Source organism: Lissotriton helveticus, chromosome 4_1 (assembly GCF_964261635.1).
Source record: "Lissotriton helveticus chromosome 4_1, aLisHel1.1, whole genome shotgun sequence".
Classification (NCBI taxonomy): Eukaryota; Metazoa; Chordata; class Amphibia; order Caudata; family Salamandridae; genus Lissotriton; species Lissotriton helveticus.
The window spans coordinates 1,100,605,360-1,100,621,818 of NC_136063.1; the positions used below are offsets into that span (position 1 = coordinate 1,100,605,360).

The 16,459-nt window shown below is 44.6% G+C and overlaps 1 protein-coding gene across 3 annotated transcripts in view; it reads right to left on the bottom strand.

Annotated features, from left to right (window-relative positions):
* HJURP (Holliday junction recognition protein) overlaps positions 1-16,459 on the bottom strand; it is a 934,375-nt gene that overhangs the window by 152,731 nt on the left and 765,185 nt on the right. For all 3 annotated transcript variants that reach the window (XM_078687703.1, XM_078687705.1, XM_078687704.1), the window contains one exon: positions 13,748-13,823. In XM_078687703.1, coding sequence (XP_078543829.1) covers positions 13,748-13,823 — 76 coding nt within the window. The remainder of the gene's footprint in view (positions 1-13,747; positions 13,824-16,459) is intronic.

Sequence of the window (16,459 nt, forward strand, 5' to 3'; positions counted from 1 at the left end):
CGGGCCTGGAGTCTTTTGAACAAACCTCCGGCCTCCGATTAAACTCGGCAAGTCCGTCCTGGTCCCCCTTCACCTTTCAAGAGAGTGCTTTGATTGGCAGTTGTTGATACCCCTTCGGCGACAGTCTTTCAAGTATCTGGGAATCTAGGTCGCCTTCCTCCCCGATCTCGCTTGGTCACTCAACGTCACCCCATTAGTGAAAAAGGCTCGAGCTGACCTCCTCAAGTGGCAAACTCTGCCACTGAACTCTATGGGCAGAATAGCTCTATTTAAAATGATGATCCTGCCCAGATTCCTTTATATGCTTCAGAACACACACCTCTCCTTATCAAAGTAGTGGTTCCCGGAGCTAGACAGCATTACTATTTAGCGACTCTGCTCCTCACCATGCATGACTGGTTTTATGGTGGCTGGCCTGACCTGGCATAGCACTTGGAGCTCCACACCCTGGGTTTGGCTAACATTCAAGGGATGCTGTATGGGTGCACCATTAACCAAACTTTACCGGAGGTCACGCGCAGGGTGCTTTTGGCCTGGCGGGCTTCTCTGCGTCACACCCACTGGTCGGATAAATTGACTCAACATACCCCACTGTGGTGCGGCACACAGCTAGGAGGGGTGGCCAATCTCTCTGGTTTTAGATCATGGGATCTCTTTGGCATTTCGCTACTGGGGGATGTCTGGGGTGGGAGTCACAAACGCACTTTCCAACATTTACAGACTCACTACTCCCTCCACGCTTCCCAATTCAACCGGTACCTGCAGATACGCCATGCCCTTCACTCTCACATCTCAGAGGGCACCTCCCTACCCGATTATAGCCCGCCCGAAGCCTAGACCATGACCGGTAACCTAGGGATGGGAGGGATCTCCCGTATCGATCGCTCCCTCACCAACAACACCCCATACACACTATCACAACTCGGAGACAAATGGGAGGGTTGGCTCGGGTCCCTGGACGAGGCTGATTGGAGGGACGCTTTGATGGCTCCCAAAGCATTCACAGCTTCAGCAAGGCTTATTCTAGTTCAGATATACTACCTTCACACTGCTTATCTTACTCCGCTGCGTCTACATTGCGCTGGACCCCAACCCGACGCATCGTGTCCCCGCTGCACCCACCCCCAAGCTGACTTTTATCACATGGTATGGCTCTGCTCCCGCAATCACACTCTACTGGGAGTCAGTAACAGGGGAACTCACTGAGGTTATGGGCTGGGAAGTTCCCCTCATCCCCATGAATGTTCTTCTGGGTATCTCAGAGGGGATGGACGGTTCCAGAGCTGAAAAACACTTTCTAACACAGCACTTACGGTGCTTACTTGTGCGACTTACTCTACAAACAGCTGGTATTGTTTCTCTCTTGTTGGTCTCTCATAAAATCAATGAAATTGGTTATAAAAAAATAAATAAAAGGTGGGTCCCACAGACTTGCTCAGCAAAAAAGAGAGAGAGAGAAAGCACCCACCAGGTATAGGGGAGAAGAGTCTGCCCCTATACGCTTTTTTTCATCTTTTTACAAGACCGGGGACTGAGTTCTGTAGTCCTACAATGGGTGCTGCCATATCTTTGTTGATTGGTTGGCAAGCAATCAAATCTTACCCTTTTGATCTGTTGGATCAGCAGATCCTCTGCCGTATCATATATACACACAATTTGAACCTTACATTTCTCAAAAACTACATAGCGCCATGGCGGAAAAAAGCCAGCGCATCCATCTCTCATCGAGTCAGCACGCCGAACTAAGACAAATAAGGGGCAATATAAACTGAGCAATCCACTCCCTCCGCAAAAACAACACGATTGGAGGAACTGTAGACGCACTATGAAAGCTTCGGACGAGGAAAAAGAAAATTATTTGGTGCGCAAAAAAGGACAACACGGAATCACTTTGGGCTAAATTACTGTACAACGCTAAAATGAATAACAGCGCAAGATTCTGGCAAACGGTGAAGAGCATTGAAAATCCACTGGCACCTGGGATTAATTCATACATTACAGAGGACGTCTGGACAAAACATTTGCAAACTTATTTTAACGCAGATCTGCATAGCAATCTGCAAAAAACAGCAGAATATCCCGCCGTCCAATCATCCCGTCCCCTCCTAGCGAATGGATCACCATGATCGTGAGCAGAATTAAGCAAAGCCACCGAGAGGGAGCACCCGGGCCCAACGGCTTGCCATCAATATTATATAAACAAAACACAAAATACTGGTCCAGCGCATTATTACCACTCTTTGACAACATCGCTGACACAGGAACAATCCCAGAGTCATGGAAAGGCTCAATTCTTCCCCTATCTATACAAAAAGGCTGTAAGAGCGATCCCAAAAATGACAGGCTTATTGCCCTGATTGACATTGGGGCCAAACACTACGCATGCCTTATACTGGCCGAACTACAGGATTGGGTTAGGGAAAAATCATTAATCCCAATCAACCAAACAGGGTTCCAGGAAAACTTGGGAACAACCACAAATATTCTGGCCCTCTCGCTCTTAGCTGATTCCATAAAAGCAACAAGAAAATCTTTATTTGTCTGCTTCATTGACTACAAAGCCGCTTTTGACAGCATAGACAGAGGAAAACTATGGTCAAAGCTAGCTCGATGAGAAATCCCTTCCGCTCTCCTGAATCAACTCATTTTATTACACACTGAGACATGGGTTCAAATAAAACTGGGGAGCGGCACGATCGTGTCCAGGCGGATTCCAACGACTAGAGGTTTAAAGCAGGGCTGCGTCCTTGCTCCAAGCCTATTTAACCTCTTTGTTGCTGATCTCTCAACTGAACTAGACAACTGCAATCATCATGCACCAAATCTGTGCGGCTTCCCCCTTTCAAATTTACTGTATGCTGATGACCTGATATTAATCAGCCAAACCCAAGTTGGTTTACAGCACTTACTTCACACTACAAACAACTTTGCCACAAACAACGGGTTAGAAATAAACCTAGAAAAGTCAAAAATGATGGTGCTAAACCAGCGCAGCACAAAAAAAACGACCAAAATGGCAGCTGGGTGAGAGTGAATTCGAAGTGGTCAAAGAGTACAAATATCGAGGAATAATTTTTGACAATAAGGGGTCGTACGACCAACAAAACGGGGCAATTAAAAGGCGAGGGACCCTCCTAGCAATCACCTTAAAAACAAAATAACTGGACCAAACCTGCTCCGCTGCTCGAAGTGCTCAGAGTGAAGCTATTACCAACGATAACCTATGGCAGTGAGGCCATGCGAGGGAAGGACGAAACAACCCTGAACAAAACGGTCTCTAAAGCACTAAGAATAATATTTAAGCTTCCAAAATATACCTCCCCAGCGCAACTAAGGCTCGAATTCGGATTATCGAACCAGGCAATAGGCCGGAAGGGCACGTATGTAAAAAGCTGGTATAAAATAAAGAGCGCCGCTGCTGGATCGCTGAACTTATTCCTATGGAAAGAAATCTCAAGGAAAAACAACTCCCCCGCCATGGCTTATCTTCAATCAGGGATCAGCGTGTTAGCGCTTGAGAACATCTGGGAGTCCGGCCTTCCGTTTAACAACCTCAAAGATCTGGTTAACAAGTCGATAAAGCTCGTCTCCACTGAAAAAGATCAAGCAGACTTAAATAAGAGGGCCCACAGCTGGTTCGTGATTCAAAGCTATTCAAAATGCTCACCACAACCGTACCCAGGAACCAGCTTTTCCAGAACGCTGAAGGAAAGCTTCCTGGCATTGAGGATGGGGATTTTACCTGTTCTAAACACACATGCCTCCCTGGAAACGTTTATCTCCAACCACCCTCTGCAGATTTTGTGGAGAAACCAAAGAACGTCGATGGGAAACAGCGCAGCCCCAGTCTATGCTAATATATTTATGAAATCCTACGAGGAGAACAACATTCTAAACAACCCCGACTGGACACTGAATCTAAAAATGATGGTAAGATACATAGACAATATTTTCCTAATATGGACCAACACCAGAGCAAAATTAGAGGAAACACTTACCAACCTGAATAAGGCAGATGAAAGAATACAGCTGACATGGGAAATCTCTGACAAAACGGTTACATTTCTTGACGTATGTGTAACGTTAACTTCAGAAGGGATCGCAACTGACATATATCGCAAGAAAACTGATCGAAATAATACTCTACACTACAGCAGTTTTCACCAAGCAGCATTGAAAGAGCATCTTCCACTATCTCAGATGATGCGAGTTAAAAGAATCACTTCAGATTCGGAAACCACAAACAAGATTAGAAGAAATGGGCAAGAGATTTGCCAACAGAGGATATCCTAATGACATAATCAAGAAAGCCAGACAGAAGGTGAACAACATGAGCAGAACTGACCTTAAATCAAAAACAAGATCGCAGGAAGCTAGACCGACCATAGTGTCTAAATACTCCACGTCGAGCATGAAATTAAAAAAAATCATAAGAAAACATTGGGATATTTTAAAAGCAGAACCAGACTTCAACACCATATTTGATAACCCACCAATGTTTGCTTTCACCAGAGGCAGAAACCTGGGAGAATTACTAAAACCGAAGACGGAAATTTGCGGAATATTCAAAGGCACGAAACCTTGTCTAAATTGTGCAAATTGCAACAATATCATTAAAGGTCAAATCATAACACATCCAATGAAAGGACACCAAATAAAATTGAAAGTAAATGCCACTTGTGACACATCAAACTTTATTTACATGCTGAAATGCCCTTGTGGCAAGGCATATGTAGGAAAGACTGAGAGAAAAATAAAAAAGAGAATAAATGAACATAAATCAAACATCAGAACACACAATCAGAAATCAACAGTGGCACAGCATTTTACTGAACAACACCACAGTGTATCTCAACTTCAATTTCTCATTTTGGAAACCATTATAAACAAGCATTAGAAATGCAATAGGTCTCGCAGCATTAGAGTTAGTGCTTTTAGAATTGTTTATGGGTTTTTTTTGTAAATCTTTAGCATTTTTGTTTCCTGTAGCCAATGCTAAAGAATTAAAAAAAAAAAGCCATAAACATTTCTAAAAGCTCTAACTCAAATTCTCCGAGACCTATTGCATTGGAAATGCAATAGGTCTCGCAGTAGGAAAGTTTGAGCTATAGGTGTTATTTATTTTTTTGTTTTTTATTTATGTGTTGTTTTTTCTAAATAGCTAAATTAATAGCTTTCTTCTTTACAAAGCCAATAGTTATAATTTTTGTAAATGTGACACCTCTAGCATTTGTAAAGCAACATGTTTTGTATTAACGGGACTTATATGTGACTTATATGTATTGATATTAAAAAAATCAATGGCTTTAAAAAACAATTAATAATTAATACGTAAATAAAATGGATTTTATTTTATATTGCCAATAGCTTAAAGTTTATTAAATATATTTAGTGAAGATGCTGTGGTTGCGGTGAGTGAGGGTGAGGGTGAGTGAGGGTGAGGGTGAGTGAGGGTGAGTGAGGGTGAGTGAGTGAGGGTGAGTGAGGGTGAGTGAGTGAGTGAGGGTGAGTGAGTGAGGGTGAGTGAGTGAGGGTGAGTGAGTGTGGGTGAGTGAGGGTGAGTGAGGGTGAGTGAGGGTGAGGGTGAGTGAGGGTGAGGGATTGAGGGTGAGGGGTTGAGGGTGAGTGAGGGTGAGGGGTTGAGGGTGAGTGAGGGTGAGGGGTTGAGGGTGAGTGAGGGTGAGTGAGGGTGAGGGGTTGAGGGTGAGGGGTTGAGGGTGAGTGGGGGTGAGTGAGGGTGAGGGGTTGAGGGTGAGTGAGGGTGAGGGTGAGGGGGTGAGGGGTTGAGTGAGAGTGAGGGTGAGTGAGGGGTTGAGGGTGAGTGAGGGTGAGGGGTTGAGGGTGGGTGAGGGGTTGAGGGTGAGTGAGGGTGAGGGGTTGAGGGTGAGTGAGGGTGAGTGAGGGTGAGGGTGAGTGAGGGTGAGTGAGGGTGAGTGAGGGTGAGTGAGGGTGGGTGAGGGTGGGTGAGGGTGAGTGAGGGTGGGTGAGTGTGAGTGAGGGTGAGTGTGGGTGAGTGTGGGTGAGTGTGGGTGAGTGTGGGTGAGTGTGGGTGAGTGAGGGTGAGGGTGAGTGAGGGTGAGGGATTGAGGGTGAGGGGTTGAGGGTGAGTGAGGGTGAGGGGTTGAGGGTGAGTGAGGGTGAGGGGTTGAGGGTGAGTGAGGGTGAGTGAGTGAGGGAGGGTGAGGGGGTGAGAGGGTGAGGGGTTGAGGGTGAGTGAGGGTGAGGGTGAGGGGGTGAGGGGTTGAGTGAGAGTGAGGGTGAGTGAGGGGTTGAGGGTGAGTGAGGGTGAGGGGTTGAGGGTGGGTGAGGGGTTGAGGGTGAGTGAGGGTGAGGGGTTGAGGGTGAGTGAGGGTGAGGGTGAGTGAGGGTGAGTGAGGGTGAGGGTGAGTGAGGGTGAGGGTGAGTGAGGGTGAAGGTGGGTGCGGGTGAGTGAGGGTGGGTGAGTGTGAGTGTGAGTGAGGGTGAGTGAGGGTGAGTGTGGGTGAGTGTGGGTGAGTGTGGGTGAGTGTGGGTGAGTGTGGGTGAGTGAGGGTGAGTGAGGGTGAGTGAGGGTGAGGGATTGAGGGTGAGGGGTTGAGGGTGAGTGAGGGTGAGGGGTTGAGGGTAAGTGAGGGTGAGTGAGGGTGAGGGGTTGAGGGTGAGGGGTTGAGGGTGAGTGGGGGTGAGTGAGGGTGAGGGGTTGAGGGTGAGTGAGGGTGAGGGGTTGAGGGTGAGTGAGGGTGAGGGGTTGAGGGTGAGTGAGGGTGAGGGGTTGAGGGTGAGTGAGGGTGAGTGAGGGTGGGTGAAGGTGAGTGAGGGTGGGTGAAGGTGAGTGAGGGTGGGTGAAGGTGAGTGAGGGTGGGTGAAGGTGAGTGAGGGTGGGTGAAGGTGAGTGAGGGTGAGTGAGGGTGAGTGAGGGTGAGTGTGGGTGAGTGTGGGTGAGTGTGGGTGAGTGTGGGTGAGTGTGGGTGAGTGTGGGTGAGTGAGGGTGAGGGATTGAGGGTGAGGGGTTGAGGGTGAGGGGTTGAGGGTGAGTGAGGGTGAGGGGTTGAGCGTGAGCGTGAGTGAGGGTGAGGGTGAGTGAGGGTGAGGGTGAGTGAGGGTGAGGGGTTGAGGGTGAGTGAGGGTGAGTGAGGGTGAGAGGGTGAGGGTGAGTGAGCTACATCTAATGACTTCAGAGGACTGCTTATAGACTGTTTAAATTACAACCACTGTCGATAGTAAGTACTATTGACCCTGATAACACCCTAATATATGTCCAAAGTCACAGTTTGGTAGGACTGGGCCAGACCAATGTATATGTTTCTATAAGTGTAGTCAGGACCATACAAGGGTTAGTGGAATAGCCTTGGCGGAAAACCCTGCTTCATTTTTTCGTATGAAACGATCCAGAGCGCCGCCTCAAATTGACAGGCGAAAGTATGATCTAAACATTACTGACATCTCCATCCTGAGGCGTGGGGTCTATAGCGTGACAGCTCGGTCTACACTTCATGCCCTTGGACGAACGCGGATTGGCTGTTCCGTTCTATGTGTCAGGAGCTCAAGGCTGACAAAACTGATGCCGAACTCCTAAAGGAAGTTTTAGAAAAAATGCGCTTGAGATGAGTAGCAACCAAATCGAAGGCAGGCAGATTTCGCTTCATTTATATCCAGTATCGTTGTTGTCCTGAGCGGCACCCTCGGGGCAACAGAAGCCGCTGCCATTGCTAAATAAAACAATGCAAACAATAGTTTAAAATATGGCGCGCTGAAGGATCTTAAATACAGCCTTTAACCCCTTAATCCTCGCTAATTGTACAAAACACCCACTGTAACGCAAGAGTCGAAGAGCGTTCTGACGTACCTTGCCTCGTAGTTTTTGCAGATGCGTAAGAAGTAGACAGAGGACTAACGCTTCCCCAGGGTAGGGTAACGGGGCGGCCATTTCAGAAGAGAGCGTTTCCGGTCGAGAGGAATGGCAGCTTCTCGCATGGCCACCATACCCTGAAGATTTGCCGTTTGATGGAGAAAGTAAACACAAATTGAGACAGAACACTTTATTGGTCTAAATGGAGGGAATCTCCCTTCCAATTAGAAAGCCTGCTTGTGCGTGAGCTTGAGGTCCTTTAAGCAAGTCTGGTGAAGATATAAAACACTTTATTGCATTTCGGGTTACGTTATTAAGTGGAGAGGTCATTGAGTCGGTACTTGTTTTTCTAGCCTCTCCAGTGCATGTTTTGTTTGCTTCTTTACTTTTGTAGCAGGTAGTAAGATCTGATAATGTACCCCGAAGGACGGCAATAAGAGACTATACAAAAATGCAAATTCAAAGAAATCGCCCAGCAAAACGTGTGCTCAAAGTCCTGAAACGCAAATAGATTTTCTGCTTGTGACAGGCCAGCTGTTTCTGTAATTCTTACACTATTACGTGATTATGCATGGAGTAAAAGTTTTGAACGCGACATGGCAGGCAGGGGAGGGGGCGGAGCGGGGGTGTGGGAGGAGTGCGGGAACAGACGGGGAGGAGAGTAGGAGGAGGAGAGTAGAGGAGGCAAGCAGGGTAACCTGACCCAGGAGGGGGGAGGAGGGAGGAGAAATGCGTCTCGGCCGGAGCAGGGGGCGGAGCAGGGAGAGCGGGCTTTGAAATGCACTTCACACGGCCGGCCGGTCGTGAAACTGAAAGCATGGCCGGCCGGCCGTGAAAGCCTTTGATGCCGCAGGGGGTGGAGCGGCACCAGCTGGGAGAGTAGGCAAGGCAGGCGGCTGGGGGCATGTGCACGCGCTTTTAAGCTCAATGCGCATGCGCATTGAGCTTAAAAGTCACGGGCACTGCAAGGAATCGCCACGATTCCTTGCAAGTTGGACAAAGAGTGGATAAGCCCCCATAGTCTCGCTTGCTCGATGCGCATGCGCATCGACAGGCGAGACCTAAAAAAGAAGGAACAGACAACAACAGACTTTTCTCCAAAGGGAGAACCATTGGATTTACTTATTGAACTCGAGCAAACCGCATGGGCTGAATGAACGCATTAAATTTGCGTGTTACTTATGATCACCTGTAATGATGATAAATCTGTTATTTTTTACTTGTTGGATATGATCTAATGAATATAATTGGAACATTTTGCTTTTCTTTGGTTCGATACCGACGATATTGGCTCATAAATAGCTATACCAAAACACTTTGACTATCGTGACATCTCTCACCATTCGACACGGTCCCTTACACGGTTCTAAAACTAGGAAGATTTTCCCCGATGCTTAATATTTCTCTAACCTACCCCACATCGGAGGGCACAATGATATTCTTCGTAGATTGTATTTTTACAATATACAGTTTTTATAGTATACATCTTTTACATTCTCGTAGTATGTATAACATGACTATGGCCACAGTCAGTTTTCTTATCATTTTCACGTTTCTACTTCCATAGTATATCATTAATGTTCACGATCACATGATCGGAACATTGACCAATAGGAGAGCGCCTTACGCGCTCCGTTTACCAACACACATTTTTGAACGCCAGAGCACGGAACATTGAGAAGAGGGCGCAGAGCGTCTCCCAAGTAAGTTTACCAGACGCCACCTACAGTGGTAATAGAACCGACAAGTAGAGTTCGTTAGACTAAACGATTCCCTTTTTCACTCAGACTACGAGTAACTGCGACAAATTACACGCGGCAGATACAACCACTTGGACATGTGAGTAACCAAGTTGATAACACTCGGGCCATGTCACCTCACTTATTGTTCACCGGACCATTCACTGATACACCGTACACATGATTATGACAAGTCACAATATTATTACAAATTGCATGTGTTATTTACACCACAAGTTAATATTATGCGGAAACTGTTTTGCAGAAAATGTATAAATGTGAATTTATAAATGTGACTATATGGTGAATATATCGTTTTTTCATCTTTGTAGCATATTTTCCCTGATGAAGGGCAATATAATGCCCGAAATGCATTGGAAAAGAAATTATGATGTTAACCTATGAAAATGAAATGAACTAAATTTCAAAAAACCAATTAAGAAATGCATTGAATTGAAAAATAAAAATAAAGAAACCTTGGAAAATTGATAAACGACTATTGTGGATATCAAATCGATTAAGGAATCCTGGACCAACAAATCTAGGAGAGGGAGGTGTGCCCCAGGGGATGCAACTGATACTCCTATCAGAAGCACAACATTAACAGTATTTGTCAGACGTTTTTTGTGACTCAGACGTCACCCAGGAGCACCCGGAACTATAAGAACTCATCTATTTTTTTAAAACATTTTTGGGATAAAAGTAGGAATCTCAGGCTGTGCACAAGCCCACATCCTTTGAGAAACCAAAGAAGACATGGTGCATCTTCTGTGTATCTGCAAGTCTCTAGACCAGGAGAGGAGAAAGTTGTTAAAGCCACACATGAATGAAATGCAGATCCGGTCCTGCAGACAGGCCGTGAAGGCGTACTTTGATGGGGCCAATGTTAGACTAGTTTGCAGTTTTGTTCGTTTTATGAAAGAAGCACAAACAAAACTAGGCGCAGAAGCCTGAGCCCAAACACCACGCCCAAGTCCTTCTGCCTGGTGTCTGCTCCTGACTCCCATCACGCTAAGACTAAGACTAGCGGGCCACGACTTAACAATCTACCATCAAACCTATGAACACAGGCAATGTCCTAAGTCTGGGACTTGCACACAGTTTTCGCCTGAATTACGAAGTTCACTATCATTGTAACACATGTATTTTTAACCAATTAGAACATAGTAACTCTGTTTTTAAGGAAATATGAAATTATGTTATATATGTGTTTTTTATAGCTGTATGGACTGCTAAGATTTTAATTAACCCCTTCGGGGCTGATGACGAGCTCAGCTCGTCATGAGCGTAACCTGCCGCGCGCTCATGACGAGGTGAGCTCGTCATGTAACGCGGTAATTTCAAAATTGCCGCGTACAGCGGGAAAAGCCGCCGCATTGATGCGGTTAATCAAGCAATAAGGTTACTTACTTACTTACATGGAATTACAACAAATAACAAAGGCATGCTTTCTAGAGCAAGATGCAACTTTCTGCCAAACGTGGTTTAATTCTGCTTTTTTTTGCAAGTATCGCAGTTTAATTTTCCCATGCAAAATTGCACTGTGAGGGGGGGGCGGGGGACGAACATGTTTTTGGATCCCTTTTTTCTCGGCCCCAGCAACAAGACATTCCAGGAAGAAGAAAGGTGGTTACATTTTTGCTTGTTTCAAAGCGCCAAAGTTAGAAGTAAAACAAAAAATTCTTTCCTAATGGAAACCTAGTCCTAACTATAACTTCCCAGTGGGGACAGCCACTTGGTTTTATAAATGAAAATCCTGTGTAGCTCAGTACCGCTGTGCACCTAACTGAAGGGGGCATTGGCCACACGGAGCCAGCTTGCTCTGTAATGATAAATAATCAAAAGAGGCTCAGACAATCCAAAACTGCTATATATCTGCCACAACACGTTTCAGCCGTAAAACCACTGGTATCAACACCAAAACTTTTTAGAAGCCTTGCGGTTTCTGTAAACGGATACCACATGCCTGCGCTCCATGCTGAAAAGTGTTCCAGCTCCAGATTCCTGTGAAGTTAACATCTGCCACTCTTACGGGCAGATCAATATTTTGCCAATACTCAGATATGGACTGGCACAGTCAAGGCTGTCACGTTTCCCAAAATGAATTGCTCATGCCTCAAGTCCATTGAAGCTAGGTGGTTGACAACAGTTTGTGGTTCTAAAAGTTGGGTTGTGGTTCTAAAGATTTTGGGAACCACTAATCTAATTGCAACCCAACCGTTCTTTACTCCCTATCACTTAAGAGTTTTACTATGTACCCCGCTGTCCCATTACAGGCCATGTTACGCACCCATACTATAAAATTCCTTTTGCATGCACTTGCGCACAATCACACACACCCATTACCCATCGGGGGCATGCCACACCCTCTTATTAAATCGCATGCCCTTCAATATTACCTGGAACAACATCTTTCCTTTCTTCCCCCGTTTGCTCTTCTATGCCCCACAACCCTCTCTCACCCTCCCCACACTTTCCTCTGAAACTCTTTTCACATCCGCTTCTCCAGCTTCTTTAACTCTTCTTGCCTCTTCCCGTTTTCCCATTTCCTATACTCATGCACCACTTTATCCTCACTGTTTTAGTTTTCCTCTCTCCTTCTTACATTTGCCACAACTTCTGAGCTCACGCTTGCTCTGTCTGCACATTGCAGACTTCTGGACTGCCTCCATTTCAATCTCAGCCATTCACACACCATACCTACAACTTTGCTATCTTCCATGCTATAACTGCAGTGGTTATAATAACTATTATATAATTTCATCTTCCACATCTGTTCTGCCTTCCCTTCTATGTGGCAAAACAGATGTGGAAGAGAAAATGACAACTGCTACCTCTCCCTTGCAGGGACCATGAAGCACAGCAGTCACTCTCCTCGGAAGGACGTGTGCATAATATTCTACTACAGACACTGTATCGAAAGGGGGTAATACCCAAGATTAATACTACTAAAAAGGGAGGAAAAAAAGAACATCAAAGAAGTAGCCCTGAAACCTGGTATAGAAATCATTAAATCAGAGAAAATTTAGGCACGGAATCACGAGAACCATTGACAAAAGGATTTTATTAGAAAGAAAGCATGTTTCAACTTCACAAACACTAAAGCACTAGATTTGGATTAAAACCCTAGAAACAGGGCATGTAAATCCAGAATAAAAGTAGTATGGAACAATATGTGGAAACTAACCGCACCTATGCCAGAAACACAATACCTGAGAATAGAAGAATCTAAAGCACCACTATGTCTAGTTTTATTTGCCTTTCCGATGGGTTAGATTTGAAAGTGGTAAAACCCACAGACCTAGGGAACACCAACTGTTGTAATAATTTGCATAATTCAAAATCACATCACATGCACTCACTCATTCCAGAGGACAGTTTAAAACCCTTCTCACACCCTCCAAATTCTCCCACCCTGGCCAAGAATTTGGGATATGCTCATTTATGCAAATACTCAATAAAGTAACATAGTAAAACAGGAAATTCCAGTGGCGGGCAACAATTCTGCTAGTCTAACTGAACGGTTTGGGGCTCTGCATCAACTTTGGACATTTAATGTTTCCAAATACAAGATATGTTGAGTTTATCAACATTTGCATAAGACACCCGCATACATGCCAACAGACCAAATTTGAGTGGGAGAATTCCAATTTCTGAAGCAAAAATCATTTTATTTGACCTGTTTCCTGCCTAAAATTGCCTGTTTCAATGTATGTCAATGGGGATATCCATCTACCCGATTTTTCTAAACTCTTCCACTTACTAACTGTAAAATGCTGCCTTGAATGTATCAGGTCGGGGCGTGGAATAGTACACTGGAGGAGCAGCTAGATGATGTACTCAAACATGTGGAGAGTTATCAGTCAGGGGGCTTTGACAGACTGAATCGTGTTCAGAATGTCCAAAGAAACCTGCAAAGTATCAAACTCAGAGAATATCGAAAAACAACAGTGTAGTGTGCAGCATAAATGTGAGAAAAAAAGAGGATACAAAAAGCAAAACTGTTACGTCTTGCACTACTCTGGCACTACTCTGGGATTTTTGCTGTAATAAATGAGGCACGATTTAATCAGTAAAGTTAAAGGCATTAGAAACACTGCATGGTACACCAACAGTTTATGACCTATGCGTTTCTTCAGTGAACACTTAGTAGATCAATGTATAAAGTTTACATACTTACCACAAGACACATCTTTCCAGTAGGATTTCTTCGTCTTCTGCAAAAACTTGTAAAGATCATGTTGAGTAACTTTCAGCTAATGTGGGACAAAATCATAAAAAAAGAATTAAGAAAAATGAAGTAAAAACTCCTACAAACTTGAAGAGTTATATACTTTTTTCCAGGGTGAAAACATACTATAGGAGCATTTCCTAGATTAAATGTATCGAGAAAAGGCCAGTAGTAGCAAGTGACTATTTAGATCACTTTTAAACAAAGGAGTTAAACTGTAGGAGTGCACAAATAAAAGGTAACCTAACTTCCGTAACAATCTTTCTGATAGATAGTACTGACATTCAGATACTTCATCTTTTGAACATAACAGGCACCAGACTGGATTAGGAAACATTCTGCTTTTTGGTTTCCTGTCTTTGACCTCGTTTTTGTTGGTTTTAGGACTGTGGGCATTTTATCACTGGTATTCAGTGCTAAATTGCACATGCTCTCAATGTAAATTGTGTTCATGGATTGGTGTTTCGATGATTGGCTTATTTAATTTACTACTAAGTCCCTAGTACAGTGCACTGTGTGTGCCTAGGGCCTGTAAATCAAATGCTGCCAGTGGGCCTGCAGCACAGATTGTACCACTAACACAGGCAGCCTTTCAAAGGTGTCTCGGACCTGCCACTTGAGTTTTTACTGCAATGTCGACCTGGCAAGTGCAACCACTTGCCAGGCCCAAACCTTCCCTTTCCTTGCACGTAAGGTACCCTTGAGGTAGCCCGAAGGTGCCCCTATGGGTAGGGTGCAGTCTAATCTGAAAGGTAGGACTTGTACGGATGTGCTTTACATGTCCTGATAATGAAAACTGCGTATTTAGTATTTCACTACTGCAATGATATCCGTCCCATAGGCTGACGTGAGAGTTCCTTTGTAACATCTTACAAGCTTAACTTTTCATTGGGACACAATAGAGAAATTGAGTTTTGGCATCCTGAACTCAGGGTTTTAAAATACATCTTTTAGTAAAGATGATTTTTATATTCTGTGTTTGAAAATACCACTTTTAGAAAGTGGATATTTTCTTGTCTAACCATCTATGTGCCTCTGCCCGTTGTGTATTCACTCTCTGGGTTTTAGACCGACAGGGTCTGTTTTTTGCATTCACACTAGACAAACATAAGGGGGTGGTTGAGGTGTGTCCTGACTTTACTGGGCGACTCATAGCCAGGCTGAATAGACCGGGCTGCATTTAGAGTAGTGGGAGGAGTTGTTGCTTGCACCTGAATGGACTATGTCTGTCTTCTACAATGCTGTCTCCACCCCCTGGAGCGAGCCTGGCCTGATATCATGGAAAAAATTCAGAAATTAAGCAAACCCTCAATTGTTAACTGCCCGCTCTCTCCTCTACACATAAATCAAAAACAAATTTGCGACCATAAATCACATATATAAAATCAAGATTCTTTGTATATGAAAACCATTTTTTATTTATTATTTGATACTGATATTGTGTTTTATCATAACCATTTTATCATTTATCTTTTTTTGGTTTTTTGACTTATCATTTTGATTCAAAGATCATGCATAGGACAACATATATATATACATAACATAAAAAACATATAGACACATCACATTAAATCAGTCAATTATCTTTTGAGGTAGGCAAAGTGGTGATTTTGACTACGCGCGTTTCGGCATTCAGCCTTCATAAGGTGACTGTCATTCGCACATACAAAAATAACAAGAAAATAGTTGGCACTAAGTTAGATATAAGCAGCACAACTTTATCTTTTTCAACGATCACAGCAACACTTCTATTTTTTCAATGCTGTATGGGTAAATCTCCAAGATATCTCATGCAATATTCAAGGCCATAAATCTGGGCAGGATTGCACACTTCACTGGTTTCCAGAGGCGGGTGGTTGCATACTAGCATACTAGGTCTGAACACCTCGCCTTAATAGGGGCTATGACCATCTTGTTTAGTTGAACATCGTAAAATCCGCGTCAGAAGTCAAACAGTATGTAGTGCGGAGGTTGCGATTGCCTTTAGGCGGTGTATTCTTCCACCGTTCTATAAGGTCACGTGTAGCAGTCGTATCAGGCAATGATTATTTTATTCTTCGTATTCGTAAGAAAACACCTCTACGGGTGTTCTGTCTCGCCAAACCGCACTGAATGCGCCGACCGATAGGGAAACCTGGATTATGTATGCCAGTTGAGCTTTTTTTGTGACAACTTCAAAGGGAAATGTGGTATAAATATTGGGGCCCAGACCACAGAACTTTAGATTACTGCTGGACTAAGGAACCTGCCAGGAAGAAGAGCTGTGAGGAAAGGCTACCACTTTGCTGCATGCTTTGCTGGGTTGGCCTGCAGTTGCTGCTTCTGGGCAGGGAAAGGACTGGACTATTCCTTCTGCATTCTAAGATTCTCCAAAGGCTTGATGTAGAGCTTGTTTTCTGTTGGAAGTCTCAGGGAAATCAAAGACTTTAACATCTTCTGGGTACCAGCTTCTGGAACTGGATTTTCCAGCTGCCACAGAGGAAAAGGGAACCATGGCGGCATCAAGAACACCGCTGCAGGCTCCGTGACCTGAAGGAACAGCAGAGGGCACAGCAGCACTTTGCACCTCAAACCTGGTCTCAACGACAACGCCATCCACTGCCACCACCGAGTTGCTGCTTTCACTGTGACCTGTGGGCACCGCACTTCGCACTGCCTCAC